Source organism: Salarias fasciatus, chromosome 7 (assembly GCF_902148845.1).
Source record: "Salarias fasciatus chromosome 7, fSalaFa1.1, whole genome shotgun sequence".
In the NCBI taxonomy this organism is placed as follows: domain Eukaryota; kingdom Metazoa; phylum Chordata; class Actinopteri; order Blenniiformes; family Blenniidae; genus Salarias; species Salarias fasciatus.
In genome coordinates, this window is record NC_043751.1 from 29,062,694 (window position 1) to 29,078,224 (window position 15,531).

The following is a 15,531-nucleotide window of genomic DNA, read 5'->3' on the forward strand; positions in this document are numbered from 1 at the left end:
ACGCAGCGACATCCACAAACCCCTTTCTTTTGTTTTATTGCCTCATTTGCATATCAAGGCCTCCCACGCAGCACCTCTGCGTGTGCGAGAGAGAGAGAGAGCAGAAAACAGGAACGTGGCATTTATATGACCTTGACATATATCCCTGATGGACTGAAGTAGAGGGACCAGGCTTCATGAAGTGCTCTCCTCAGCTAATGCAGACTTGACAAAATGGACAGTTTCACTTGAGATCAGGCCAAATCGGGACTTTGACTATGTCACAAAACTGATGGGGAGTTTGGATGAATGCTGCACAACACAAATTTTCCATTCACATGACAGGATTCACATGAAATTCTCAAAGTTTGAGCTCAGTCACAACCAAAAAATCAGTTAGAGCACATCCAGGTTCTCCATCTACCCTATAAACAAGCTTTTCTCCTACATGTGCTGCCAGAATCACTTTTTCCTGCTACATTCACTGTGCCGAAGGATGTTGTTCACCTTCAATTCAGTGGAAGGTTCCGTTGTATCGTCGCACATTCATGAAAACCACGCCACACTGGAGCAGCCAATAAAGATATTAATCTGTCTTTGGCCCTGAGAATGACTGGACTCTCCAGACCACCCGAAATTTAAAACAGCTTGTACAGAAAGAAAAGTATTATTCTCAATCTTTCCTTTTTAAAATACTGAACTTGGAGTTAAAAGTAGTCTGATCAAAATACTCTGTTAAAGGAAAAAAAAAAAGTGTAAAAATATCTTAAAATTCAGGGATATGTGCAAAACGTATCTCATCTTAGATAAGAGGATTGATGCTCCTTTCATGTCTGAAAACTAACAGCTGTGCAACAGCGGTAAAAAGTTCAACTGTAGAAAATCATCTCCCTCCTGATACCTTTTTTTTTAATCCCCGTGATGTTTACTTTTTTTATTCACGACGCAGGCAATCGCTTCTTAAATGTCTCGGCTCGGTTCACAAAAGACACTGTGGCAGCGATTTTGCAGAGGCGGCGGAGTAAAAAGACGCCGTTTGTCACTGGGAGTCATCTCGGCTCCTAATGGCCCCACGGTCAATGGCTCTCAGCCGCTCGCCACACAAAGTTCAATCTGAAGTTGAGGAATAACCCCGAAGTCCATCGGAGACGTAATGAAATGAAACAGCCGAGAAAATGTGTCAGTGAGGAAAGGATGACCTTGAGAACAAAAAAAAAAAAAAAGAAAGAAAGAAAACACCCCGGGAAAACCAGCTCCTTCTTGCAAACTGTTAATCAAAGCAGGAGCAGATAGAAGCTGGAGGAAGGAGCGACGTACCGAACCCTCGTCTCAGCGCACATCAAGGTCGACGCCTCTTTCATGTGAGAGCAGGACAGCGTTACAAGATTGTCCGCGACCCCGATAAAAGCTTCCCGCTGCGTCAATCTTCTTAATAAAACTGGGAATCGGGCTAAATGATCTATCAGTGTATTTTTTTTTCTTTTTTTTTTTTACCAGACTGATCGGAGCGCCGGGTCAATTTTTAACTGTATTTTCATTTCATTGGACGTCCTTTCGCACAAAGCAGTGATCGTGAAAATGAGGAGTTGAGAGAGAGAGAGAAAAAAAACCACAATCACAGGCACTGGCTTGCAAACTATGGAAAAAAAGACCAGATTTTTTAGCATCCTGGCAGATAAATTTATCTTGAATGGCAGTATTTTATAGCAAAACATTTCTAAATTTAAGATTACAAAAATCCCATTAAAATGTTGCATTTGATGGACAACACTGACTTTAGCAGTGTATTCATTCTGTCTGTTTTTATTCATACAATAAGGAAAAAATTCCAAAATTCAAATTTCCTCCTATGACTGAAAGTACGGATGACATTCCGCAACCAGGAAGTAACTGACCAGTGACCCGAGGCCCCGTTTATGCAATGTTTCTGAAGTAAAAGTGTTAAAAATTCAGTTTTCACTGTCGTGTAAAAGCAGCCTTAAGCTAACAGATAGGTAAACCAAAATCATTAATAATGAAATGAGTGTGATCTCTGAAGAAAAACGCTTATTTTTAAACATTTAGATTTTGTAAAAATGTATTTTTCCGTGGTCGTAGCTCAACGTGAGTACATGCACATGTTTTATTCAACAAAATGGTGAAACATTTCATTTGCGTGTCACATTTGTCACCTCAAACTGCATCAATAAGAGCGTCCTTCGAAAGATAAGACAAACACATTGGTTCATTTGCATGTAATTTTGCGAAAGCTACAGGAAATCACCACAAAGCGGCGGGATGCAGAGCGCTCCTTTCAGGAGATAAGCTCTGGAGTTCGGACGCCAAAGTCGTGTCATTACTAATGGAAGGGGAGTCGTGTGACTTGTCCAGTTTGAGGAACCGTGACTTTCTGTATGAAATCCATGACAGTCTAGCCAATCATTTTACACATAATTGATCGCACTCCCATGAAAAAGACACCATCCTCAGAATCAGGCCAGCAGTGCAGCGATGGGTAAACGCATTTCTGATCAAACTAATTTCTAACCTTTGACATTAACCATCACTTTGTTTTAAAATGCATTCCAGCCAGAATGAATGGGTAAAGTGTCAACCTTTCTGAAGACCAAACACAACAATTACGCCGTGGTGCTGAGTGTGAGGTTTCCAGCTTGTCTATATGTATATGTGGCGCCTTGTGAGCATCCGGGCTCCACGGCCAATCAGAACGAAGCGCTCCAGAAGGCATTATCAGAGTGACGAGCGACCAAGTAACAGTTGATGGATGGAAGTGAGAATAAAAAGAGCCTTTATGCCTGGTTGAATGTATTGCAACTGTAATTACCTCCAATATCTGTCGACGGCTCATTCAACAATTGCCACGGGTTTAGGGCGTTACTTAACCTTGCGACGAATAAGTAGAATGACAGTGAAAATGGTAATCGAGTAGTCATTACAGATGAAGATCTCGTGTTAATCGGTGCTAAATGATCATCTAGGAGGGAATAAATGAGTCTGAATAGCCGAGTGGGAGACAGCGGATGGAGGATATTACTACCATTATTACTGGACGCTATGGCTGCCATTGGCATTTCCTGAATTAAACTGACGAGGGTCCGTCCTGCAGCTCAATACCCGCTGTGTTAGAAAGCTATAAAGCAGCCACTTTTAATTAGGAAACAAAATTAAAATGCACAACCAATAGATAGTTTTGTTTTGAAACTACAACGAGGCAGTGGAAAAACCCCCCTCACATTTTCCTGCCATTAAAAACAGAGTTTTTCCATCTCTTTATCCATCAAACATCCAATTTGTCCTTTATTTCAGTGCTCACCTTGTCCCACTTTGACAAATCTGCAGTTCATGAGATTATTTCTCCACCGGCTGAGTCTCTCATAATAAAAACACACACAATAAATCATGATGAATGTATCAGTGAAGCAGCAGCTGATCAGCATTTAAATACATGTCAGGGAGGAAATTAAAGGCTATACATGAACCGATGCAATGTTTTGCACTGTTAGGGGTATAATGTAAATTGCACCCATCATTTCCTCATGATCGGTCACTGGAGAGTTCTTGCGCGTGCAGATATTCGCAGCACCGTGCGTCTGCTGGACTCGCGTGTCAACGGCGGAGGTTTTAAAAGCAGGAGCTGAACGGGGCCGCAGATGAAGAGGTGTCAGGCAGAGACGCAGTCAAGTGCGAGGAACAGGCGCATGTCGGCGCCCTAAACATCAGAAAGCGTGTAATTCAGGTCTGACCTGTTGATTTGACCTTCTTAGAAACACAGTCAGCTAATGGAGCCGCCGCTGAGGCTGTGACTCGGTCAATACTTTCAATCCTCTGGCAGCCAACTGAACACTCGTCAGTCCTGATCACAGGAACTCAGCCGACAGACAGAAACATGCTTTCTATGACCCAGCAGTCTTTCTCTTCATCTTGACAACAATTAGTAAATATTCATAACTACATCCATAAATATAGACTAGCTTGTTTCTGTTCAGCTTTAAAACAAGACAAAAATCAAGATTAGACCCACCTTTGCAGGAGTCATGCATGATAGTTGACGGGATACAGTCAAGTCGGCACCACTCCAAGTCGGCCCCGGCCAACTCGGCACCGCCCCGGGATACAGTCAACTCGGCATCAAGCCAAGTCGGCATCAAACCAAGTCGGCATCTTGCCAAGTCGGCCTCGCGGGCGGGGGGGCTCTCGAGTGGCCGAGTTGGTCGGTGCGGACTTGACTGTAAGCTGCTTACCAACTCGGCCAAAAGCGTCTTTCTTTTTTTTTTAATCACGATGGTGGATAATGTACCTGGGAGCTTCATGTTTGATGTCCGAGTAGCTTAGCTACAAGCGCGCAGCGCTTAGCGGCTGTCTGGTCATGTGACCGGTCCCAAGGCATTCTGGGAATCGTAGTGCAGCGATGCCGGCTGCGCCGCGACGATTTGCAGTTTTTTTCGTGCCGGCAGCGCCGCTTCTCCTCACATAGCAGGCAGGGGACTGGAGGACAAACTGTGTGGTTATGGTGACTGGCAGGTTAGAGGTGGAGAATGGACCTGGAGCTTCATGGTTGACGTCCTGTTTGAACCGAGTAGCTTAGCTACGAGCGCACAGCGCGAGCGGCTGTCTGGTCACGTGACCAGATCATGTGACCGGCATGTGATCCGCGAACGCTGCATGATCAAACCAGTCGCCTGCATTATAATTTTATTGTAATGTTCTCCACCCCTGAAGTTTGGTCAGCCAGTACAATTAATTTATTTTTACCCAATCAGTGGAAACCTAGGAAGACCGAAGCTGCATGACGAACTCGATCATACTTGTTGTATTGCATCCCAACCACAACATAATACCTGTATTGCATTATGCTTATGCTGATTTGTTCATTTCTGATCAACATTGTTAGTTTATCAGTCATTATTCTTAACAAACATTGTCATTTGCAAAAGCATGTATTTTGTTGTAAATGTTGTTTGCCCGCCATCTAGTGTGCGTCAATAGCAATAGCAACTGGGACTGTAATATCTAACGATTACCAGTAGTACATGTTAAGCTGTTCATATGGTTTCTTGGCGTTCATAAGCTCATAAACGTAGCCCTCCGGTAAAATATTATATACATTTCATTTCACTGAAATGACGGTCGTCATGTATACATTTAAATCACGTGTCAAACTCCAGTCCTCAGGAGCGGTGACCCTACATGTTTTAGATCTAATTGTAAATCTAATTGTACTGGCTGACCAAACTTCAGGGGTGGAGAACATTACAATAAAATTATAATGCAGGCGACTGGTTTGATCATGCAGCGTTCGCGGATCACATGCCGGTCACATGATCTGGTCACGTGACCAGACAGCCGCTCGCGCTGTGCGCTCGTAGCTAAGCTACTCGGTTCAAACAGGACGTCAACCATGAAGCTCCAGGTCCATTCTCCACCTCTAACCTGCCAGTCACCATAACCACACAGTTTGTCCTCCAGTCCCCTGCCTGCTATGTGAGGAGAAGCGGCGCTGCCGGCACGAAAAAAACTGCAAATCGTCGCGGCGCAGCCGGCATCGCTGCACTACGATTCCCAGAATGCCTTGGGACCGGTCACATGACCAGACAGCCGCTAAGCGCTGCGCGCTTGTAGCTAAGCTACTCGGACATCAAACATGAAGCTCCCAGGTACATTATCCACCATCGTGATTAAAAAAAAAGAAAGACGCTTTTGGCCGAGTTGGTAAGCAGCTTACAGTCAAGTCCGCACCGACCAACTCGGCCACTCGAGAGCCCCCCCGCCCGCGAGGCCGACTTGGCGAGATGCCGACTTGGCTTGATGCCGAGTTGACTGTATCCCGGGGCGGTGCCGAGTTGGCCGGGGCCGACTTAGAGTGGTGCCGACTTGACTGTAAACCATAGTTGACAACAAGACGACCCAGATTTAAGCTCAACCCCTGACCTTTCTGTGTGGCATCCGTCGACGAACAGCACATGATGAGAATGTGTACACTGGCCTGAACTCCGCGACTGACGGACTCTGACTCTTCAAAACAAGCACTGCCTTTTGCATAATGTACGTTGGTACAGGGTCTCCTCCCAGTCCACAGTAAAGCCATTTACTGCACGGTGCGGCAGCGGTTCGCTCTCAGGACTCACTATGAGTTTCTCCACGGTTGGGGGTCTTTCTGTGTGGTGTTTGCATGTTGTTGTTGTCCTCCGGCTTCCTCCCACGCTCCGTGCTGGCTGTGGACTTGTACGATTGTCTCTCTCTGCGTCTGCAGCGGGATGGACTGGAGAGTGTAACTGTCTGAGGATCAAGGTGTTTCAGAAGTAATCAAAATGAACTTGCCTTTACAATTAACAGTTGCATAATTGATGATATTGATCAACCTAAGAGGTATGCTTGTGAACGACCGGTGTCAGGATCGATGTGCAGTCGGTCTTGAAGGCCGACCCGTCATGCCACTGGGCCCCGGAGGACCAGGCTCCACCAGTCCTCGTCCTGGCAGCTGCTCTCCTCATATTCTGCATCGACCATCGCAGCCCCCGTCTGACAGCTCTCCCTACATGCACATTTAGATCGCTGCGGGTGATCAAGAGCACAGCGGCACATCTGGGTTTCAATCAGCTCCAAAGAGCACGTCACCCCGCCGCTCGCACGGCTCCACCGGCGCCCGGTCGCTGTCCGCATCGATTCGCCAAACTCTGACACCTCTTTAAAAGTGCAGCCACTGCCTCCATGAGTTCCGTCACTCAGGTTCACACAGGCTCCCTTTCACCGTATTCCGCTAATGAAAGGCGTCTGGGATGCCCTCCTGACCCCGCGGCGGATAAAGTGTGCATGGAAGATGAATGAAGGTGTTCTGGAGCTCTAAAACTTTGACAAGCCGTGATCCACAGCAACAATATATTCAGAACAAACAGCTTTTCAAAAACATGCCCAGCGCCTCACCTTTCACTCTTCCTGTCAATATATTTCCATGTGATCCAAAGAAATGTCTACAGCATCAACGGCGTGGTGCAAATAAAAGGCTCTCCTTGTCGAAATAAGCAGCGATCAGCAGAGACAGCTCGACTGATGTGTTCACATCCATACATGTCAGAGTCAGAGATCACAGGCTTTATTGCAATAACAGAATTTTCAGCAGATGCGAACTAATCTCCCCGGCATAGTCGCTCAGAAATAATAAAGGCCGACACCAGGAGCGTTAAGACTGGCTGCTGCTCGTTACCGTAAATGGAGTTTTGGATGGAAGCTTACCGCCCTCATTAGAGGTGACGGCTTCTCATGCGGGGAGCAGACGTCAAAACGCCGTCCAGATATCACACGGCAGAAGGCACCTCCCGAGTTAAAAGCACCCTCCCTTAAATAAATCAGAATTTGGTTTTAGTGGGTTTTATTGCAGCTAAAATGAATCGGCGGTTTTTATGGCAGCCACATCAGTCCTGCTGGTGTCAGGAGACATCAGTGGAAAATGTTGTTGCCCTTTCTGTCGGGGAAAAAAAAACTCCTTTTGTTGATTCAATGTCCAGCACCTGTCAACAAAAGAATAGAAAAGCAATAGAGCAAGCGAGCGGCCTTTCATGCTGTTTTCACTCTCTTCCTTTATTCACCCCTTTCCCCGTCACTCTTTCTTATTTACTTTTCGCAGTTCGTCTCCTCTTCAGGATGAACTCGGAGGGGTTGAGAGGCTGAACTGTACCATGAGCTCAGATGCGATATCTGGTGAGTCATGCTCATTCATAGCCGACGCTCAGCACGCCTCACAATGGCGGGGCCTTTTAATGGGTCGTATCAGTCACACTCGTCTGTGTGGCAGAGCACAGTTATTAACATACTCTTTGTAGCTGCAGCTCCTGACTGTGAAGCTTACGTCTGTATTCACAGCAGATATCGCTGTGACCTTCAGTGACGTGACGCTTCTCCGCTGAAGAAAACTTTTGCTCGCTGAAGGAGAGCGACCTCGGTTTGGTTATGATCAGTGCCGTTCCAGTTCCAGGGTATTAGTCCGGCGAGGAGTCGTCGAGGAATTATTTTATCAGAGGCGAAAAACGAAAAAGCGCACAAAGCTGTTGTGATACAGCGCAGCTGAGCTACTCGTAACATGTGGGTTAGTTTAATGACTCGTTCATTAAGGAGGATACTCTGTAATCTGAATGTTAATGCTTCTTGAAATAAACACATGCGAGCTAATTACAGCAAGAGGAAGCAAAAAGCCGAGAGCTGGGATGAACTTACGCAGATCAACCGAATCACTGCACAGCGGATGAACTATGTGCATCTATTTTTGGAATATGTTCAAACAAGGGAAGACCGATACCACTTTTTAAAGGATGAATACGATAACAAGTACTAACCTTAAGCTGATACTTGTACTTTATGCTCCATATGCAAACGATATAGGAAGGTTATGCGCAGCCACAAATCACCTCCACAGGGACTCTGCTGGTTCAAATGCACTAAAATTCTGCCGTTGCACCATCTTACGCTTCGTCTTGATGTTTCGGCACAACATGATTTACAGTCAGTCTTGTTTTTTTTTTCCTCATTAATATTAAAGAATCTCCAAAGCGCGGACTTCACCTGTCCAGCCTGCAGCTGGATTGTAGAAAAACTCATGCGCGACTGCACTAATGCAACTGGTTTGGTCAGTTTGGCCGTCTGCATCCTGCATCGACTGCTCCGCTACATCTGCATTCATTTATCATTGGAACTGATCTCATCTCACAGCGATATCAATACATCTGCGCTCAAGTGCGTCATTGTAAACATCCTCTTAACTTGCCAACTTCCACACGTTAATACTGAACACCGGCAAACTTAAGCTCATTATTATCAGCTGGCATGATTTAATTTAGTAATTAGTCGCCATCATTTAGACAAAAAGAGCAACAGACGTTCGTGCTTAATAGCAACATTAGTGTTGTGGTAGTGATGTGCTTGTCACAGCAAGTTAGTTAATAACATGTAATTTCCATCACTGCGAAGCTGTGATGTCCATCTCTTCACATATTCAAGGATTTATTTTATTTAAGGAAAAATGAATCTTTTAGAAACGTTAAACACACAAGTTGATTAAAAACATACTTAACATGCGCGTCGCACATGCTAACATTCATGGTGCATGGTCATATAAACTCCTTTTCTCATGGGATCAAAAGGCCTTAAACACAGAATCGGCCACACAGCATTGTGGGAATTTTCAGTAACGGCTTTATTAAATTAGTGCAAAAGACAGACGTAACTCATTCAAAATGTCATCTTTTTCTTGAGGGTGGTCTTCCAAACAAACCCACACACGCTAAGTTCTTTAATGAGCGGCAAGAGGAAAAAAAGCGAAACTATCCACCAAAACCACAGCCTTTTGTTTTTCTTCTTCGACATCTTCTTGTGACTCGAAATGGGAGATGGGAAGAGAAACGGGGGAGGGAAGAACTGACGGGAGACAAAATCGAACCCAAACACAAAGGCAGTCATCAGAACGAGACTCCTGACTCTGCAATTAATCACAGATTTGAAAAAAAAAAAATAGCATAACAAAACAGAATCCAAAAGAAAACAGGAGATGTTACAATAACATAGTCAACACATCAATAGCATTAGAAATAGTGTCTAAAATTCACAGAACAAAAAACAAAAATGGTTCCTTTATCTTATTTACTCACTGTGTGGGTGACCAAAAAACTTGCAATCAAAGTACATAAGTTAATCAATACTGTATATTTATACAATGGTAAAAAATAAAATATTTATATAATAGTACTTTTTTTTTTTTAAGGTTTACACCGTTACTATAAAGATATACTGTTTTCCACTCCATGACAACTAATGCAATAAAAACAGAAGCAAATCGAAGAAACGACTCCAGAGTTTCTGACTTTTGAAGGCTTATGGCTACCACCTTGTCCTAAAAGACCACGACCACTGCAGATAAAGAAAACAGGCTTTTGTTCTCTCCGCTTAAAGAAGGAAACAAGATCAAACACAGTCTGTGACGAGAAAAGAAAAGGAACACATCGAAAAGTCAATGCTCTTCCTCAACCAGGACAGCGGCTCAGCCTTCGCAGTGTTCCCTGGCCCGGTGAGGGACGGAGAGAGGTCGATAGAGGGCGAGGGGGGCAGCGAGAGCGAGAGAGAGAGCGAGGAGCGTGATGGCTATGCATGAGGAGGGGAAGCGATGGAGGGGATGGAGGGAACTACATTCAAAAAAATGACGGAAACGGGAGGAGGAAGCCGGAGGTCGGAGATAAACGGGGGGGGGGGGGGGGGGGGGGGGGGGGATGACTGGAGGTTTGCAGTCGGTTCAATATGAATTATATTCCGAGCTTTTGTTTCGGTACAATATCAATAGACATGGTGTTTCAAGTATCTCCTACAGGTTTGGCGTGCTGCCACCAACACTGCTAACACCCAACGTTTACCTGCCAGCGCAACGGCGAGGCGCCAAAATGGAATACGATGGAAAAGTGTAAAAAGTAATGGAGGAATCGATGCAGGGGTGAAGCGCAGGAGGGAGCGTGCACGTGGAGGGAAATGCCAAAGACAGTCAGGAAGGGATGAAGTGATGGATGGATGGAGGGATGGATGGAGGGATGGATGCAACGCGGCGAGGAAAGATGAAGAGGAAAGAGAGCGACAGCGGTATAAACAGGGAGTTTGAAACAAAAGAGAGTGGTTCCAGCCGCGCGTATTTTCTTGTTTGATTTGTCATGGTGAGAAGACTTCCTCTCGCTTCTTTTCCCTCCTCTTCTTTTTCTTCTCTCCTAAGCCTGGGTTGCGTGGGGGAGATAAGTCGTTGCTTTTCAGTGTTGCAAAAAGGGACTACGGGAGGTTTCAGCAGAATCTACAGGCCTGGTGGTGGAGGAGATGAAAGAGAGGACAGGGGCGAGAAAAGGGAAATAACGAAGGGTGGAGAAGGGGAGAGAGAGGAAACAATGTGTGGGACAAAGAGGAGAGAAAAGATAAGAAAAACTGTAAAGTCAAGGTCAATCCGCCGAACCACATCAACTGCAATCAATTACACAGGACAGGTGATGGTATCGCATCATTAAAGATTCAGCAAGGACACAACAGAAGTTATCATTGTTCACTCGTAGACCCGGACGCTCGCAACTTTGTTGGCTTCGGCGTGAAAATCCACACCCCAAACTGTGTCGGCGTGCGCCTCCTTCAGCGATCTTGACAAGTTCAATCGATACGGCTGATTAAAAGCAACTTTCTCTTGAAATTAGTATGCAGACAAGGGCACTAAGCTTTTGATTTACCATGCTATTAAGATGCACTTTCTGCAGAGGCTGCAGTCCACATTAAATACCTTCTGATGTGGACCTGGGTGATACGTCAACTTTACACCAGCATGAGTTCAGCGTTTGGTACTGAGGACAACCAACAGGCAAAAAAAATACAACATTTATCATTGTTCAACAGATCAGTCCAGACTGAACTAAAAGACTCTTTTAGAGAGAGTCTGCTAACAGACTGCTGGTCGGGCGAGCCGCCTGGTAATGTGACAGTTTGTCTCATCAATCGGCGGCAATTGCTTTCAATGAGTATGGGTGAAATTTGACACTGGAAAAAAAGAAGAAGACACAAATACGAAGACACACACATGTGCACACACAGAGACACACACACTTCAACATGAAATGTGAGAGTTTATTGATTGCACCTCTGCCCGCCATCTCCTTCCAGTCAGCTCTCTATTTCTGACATGTTTGGAGACGGCGGAGCGTTCGGCACAAACCCTCACTTGTGTTGCCATTTCGCTCGGCTTCTCTCCTCTTTTTCTCTCCATATCCCCTCTTTTTTGCGATCTGTGCTCTGATGTGGCTTGATTGTCGTGTTGAACGCTGTACATATTCAGCCTCCAACGTGTCCTCGAACTACATCTCGCTGCCAAAAGCGGGCGTCACACAGTCACACCAAATTGGAAACTACTGCAGAATTGCTGCTAATCGCCTGAAGTGCGCAGCGAGTTCGAGTAAATGTCATTTAGCTTTGTGGCTCACAGCAGATGTGCTGTACGTACAACTGTACTCATTAATGAATAAACTCCAGCAAATTAAATTGACACCCAGGTTAAAAAATAATAAAATAAAAACACTTTTCTCACAGAATTCACCTTTTTGTGTTCTTGAAAATTTGCGCAGTAAATCTGCCGTTGTTTGTGTCTGTCGTGATAAAGATAAGCTGCTAATTATGAGATTTTTTTTTTAATATATAATTTTGGTTTACCACGGATATGTACAAAGCATTATTTGGATTAATAAAGAGTTTGCTTGTCCAATATTAACAATTTAGGTTTAGAAAGTTTAATTAAGACCTGTTCTGTAATACTCTGTCCAATTTTCAATGATAAAAAGACAGCGGGCCTGAGAACGGTAGTCGATACTGTAAACAAGGACTGAATGCACGACATTTTCAGGTGAAAACTGAAAACTTTCTTTGTGCTTTAGGTGTGCATTTAGTTTTGGAGTTCAATAGAGGAGCTCACTCGTCGATAGGTGAGCTGAAGACAGTCGACTGTGAGTGGAAGATGTCAGAGTGGCTGCTGAGAGGAAGCATCGGGTGTATCATGAGCGTTTTGTCTTACTTAACAGGCTTACCTTTAAGCCTTGCCTTTTTACTGCTAATCTAGCAGAAAGCATTCAGCAAAATGAGGTGTAAAACAACTAAATTGGAGGTGGTAATTTGTCATAGCTCGTGTTTGTTTGTGGAGCTTTATGTGTTCCCGTTGTTCGTGCGTGAGTGGCTCTCACAGTATTACGGTCTCGGCTCTTGAGAGCGTTGCTTAATAAGTTGGCAGACGAGCTGATCGGAGTTTTGACTGTTGACACGTCGATACGTCTTTCAGGCTTTTTTCTTTCTCCCCCTCGTCTCTACCCCCCCTTCTTTTCTCTCCCTCTATAAGATCACGGCGCAGTCTTGAAGAATGTGAACTGTAATTTTCCCAGACATTGTGAAATGAAATGGACTGTACACTTCAAAAAATGGCGGAGCGATCGAAGCGTGCCTGAATGGAGGTGAATACCTAATAAGGGGGAGGGTATGAAATGGGTGGGGCTGATTGGTTTTTCTTTCTTTGGAGGTTTTTTTTTTTTTTTTTCCAATGCTTCCTTTCAAAATGTCCAAGCCTAAATGTCCCCATCAAAAAAACAAAAAAACAAAAAAAAAAAAGGTAAATAAAAACTGAGAAATGAGTCAAAGAGACTTCAGACTTTGATATTGGGTTTCGCAAATCTTATGAGACTCTGGCAGCCCTGATTCACCTCACATGGGGAGCTGGATATAAAAGAGGCAACGCTTCCTTCTGGCAAAAAAGAGTCGCAGCCTTGACATGAAAATACATCGCTGAATCAATTTCCCTCACCTCCAACACGAGCGCCGACGCCGAACTCGCAGGTCAGGAGCAGATGAAAGAGAGCATTAGATCGGCGGAAGAGGGACTGAGGAATAGCAGAATATAATCACAACACCTGAGATTGGCCCGGTAATGAATGAGTCACTTCACGTTACGGCGGGCGGCGCTCCTCGGAGGAGGGAGGCTTGCATAACGGCTCCCGCCGCGCTGCATTGCATTTCCACTGGATGCACACTGGACATACATCAGATGGAAGCGTAATGGACGCGCTGCATGTACACACAGATGCGTACTTGTAAACAGAAAGTCTAAATGTGACATTTATCACACGCGCCGTCATGTTCTCCCATCTGCCTGCCGCCTGCAGAAGCTCCTCTACATGCAGTATGAGCTCCAGTGTATGTTTACATGAACAGTCTCCGTCACAAAAAGCCGGAAGGAAAACCCTGCGTCCCCTTCAGAGCGCCGGCAACAGGCCCTCCCCGACGCCTCCTCTCCCTCAGTATGTAAATGACCTAATGGAGTATCACAGCGATTCACTGATGTTGACTTATCTCTCCTTCTCCACTTATTGTAAGTCTCGGCGGGTGAAAGCGCCGGCTTAATGCGTAAAATGTAAATTTAACACCGTGGGAGGCGAGGAGGAATTGGGACACTGGAGGGAACAGTTACTGTTTCCCAGCCTTTCTAATTGCCGAGAGGAGAAGAGGGTGACAGCTGATTAGCTCAGGTATGTCACGGCTGCTCAACAAAAACAGAGGCATTGCAGCATGAAGATGAGACATTACGGAGGAAGACAGAGGATCTGTCAGGGTAACCCTGACTGTAATGAAAGTTAATAAGCCAGACCAACCCAGGATTTAATGATGAATGAAATCACTGGATAAATTATTCCCTAAATTACAAGAATTTCTAATTAAATGAGCACTTTAAGGTGAATTTCGGTCCAAGGAGAGCGACGGTCTGATCATGTACAGTGCGCTCAATCACAAACTGACTTTGACAAGCAGGCAGGCACACACTGAATGAGAATACATTCAACGCTTCGGGGCGATTATTCATAAGGAGAGATCCCAGTGTCAGAAAACATAAGGCTGGGACTTAATTTTTAATAATCCCAGTTTCAGGTTCCAGGCTTGTCTTTTAATGAGAGAGGGATCCGTTCACACGTGGGATCCTACACCATATTAGAAAACAGAGACTATAGATATAGATGAAATCTGCTTCTTATTAGGCTGCATTCAGTTTTTTTGTAGAATGAAACGTGTGTTTAATTTATAAATCTTCTTATCTTTACATACCTTTTTTTTTTACATGATGGTTTTATTTATTCATTTTTTTTACATGTAGTATGTTGATGTGTTCAATATAAAGATACTACCTAATGTGCCTTGAATTACCCCTCAGGGTCAAACAAGGTCACTGAAAAAATGTCGAGTGTGTGTCTGCAGACAGACAAAATGTACTAATTTCCAGCCAGATCAGAGTCAACAGTATGATTTTAAAGAAACCTTCCTGCCAAAAGACTCCACCGTTAAGGAGACACTGACTGAAGGTGAGTTTGATTCACTGTGGGAAGAGAAAGGAGGAGACATTTATTGGAGAAACAGTAGTATTTCCCAGCATGCCTTTCTTCATTTAATCTTTTAGAAGGATGTACTGATGTACATCAGTTCCAGGTGCACGGCAGAAGTTACATTATGTACACTTTCATTAGTCTTTCAGGTAAAAGAATGGGAGCAGTTGGAACTTCAGACTGTGGGTGTGACAGGTGTGACAATAATGAAATGAGATTACATTTGACTGCAGTGACTGAAACTCAATGTTGGGAAACAAACGTGTGATTTTTGTTTTCTGCGTGGCAGATACTGACGTGTTTTCCATGTGCTTATTGAGCTTTGGAGCGTCGGAGGAGTTTTACTGGGATTTAGATGAAGATTTGAGGAGTAGAGAGATGAGTTTGGTTCAAATCTCGATGCTGCCGTTTCACAACCTTCGGTTTTTGAGCGAGATCCTCAACACCAACCGCTCAGATCATCTGGTGCAGAATAAGTGGATCGAATCAACTGAAGAAGGGAACTGAGAGACCAGGACTGGCTGGACTGGATTCCAGAGCGAAAGACTCCTCGTTTCCAGAACATCAGTTTCAGTGTGAGCGTCCAGTTCGTACATAAAAAGACATTCCAACATATGAGAAAAAGTGTCAATAATAAAGCCTGGAG

The 15,531-nt window shown here is 44.6% G+C and overlaps 1 protein-coding gene across 1 annotated transcript in view; it reads right to left on the reverse strand.

Annotated features, from left to right (window-relative positions):
- Window positions 1-10,516: 10,516 nt before the first annotated feature.
- cdh13 (cadherin 13, H-cadherin (heart)) overlaps window positions 10,517-15,531 on the reverse strand; it is a 378,606-nt gene continuing 373,591 nt past the window's right edge. The window contains exon 15 of the mRNA XM_030095419.1: window positions 10,517-10,800. Coding sequence (XP_029951279.1) covers window positions 10,793-10,800 — 8 coding nt within the window. The 3' untranslated portion in view covers window positions 10,517-10,792. The remainder of the gene's footprint in view (window positions 10,801-15,531) is intronic.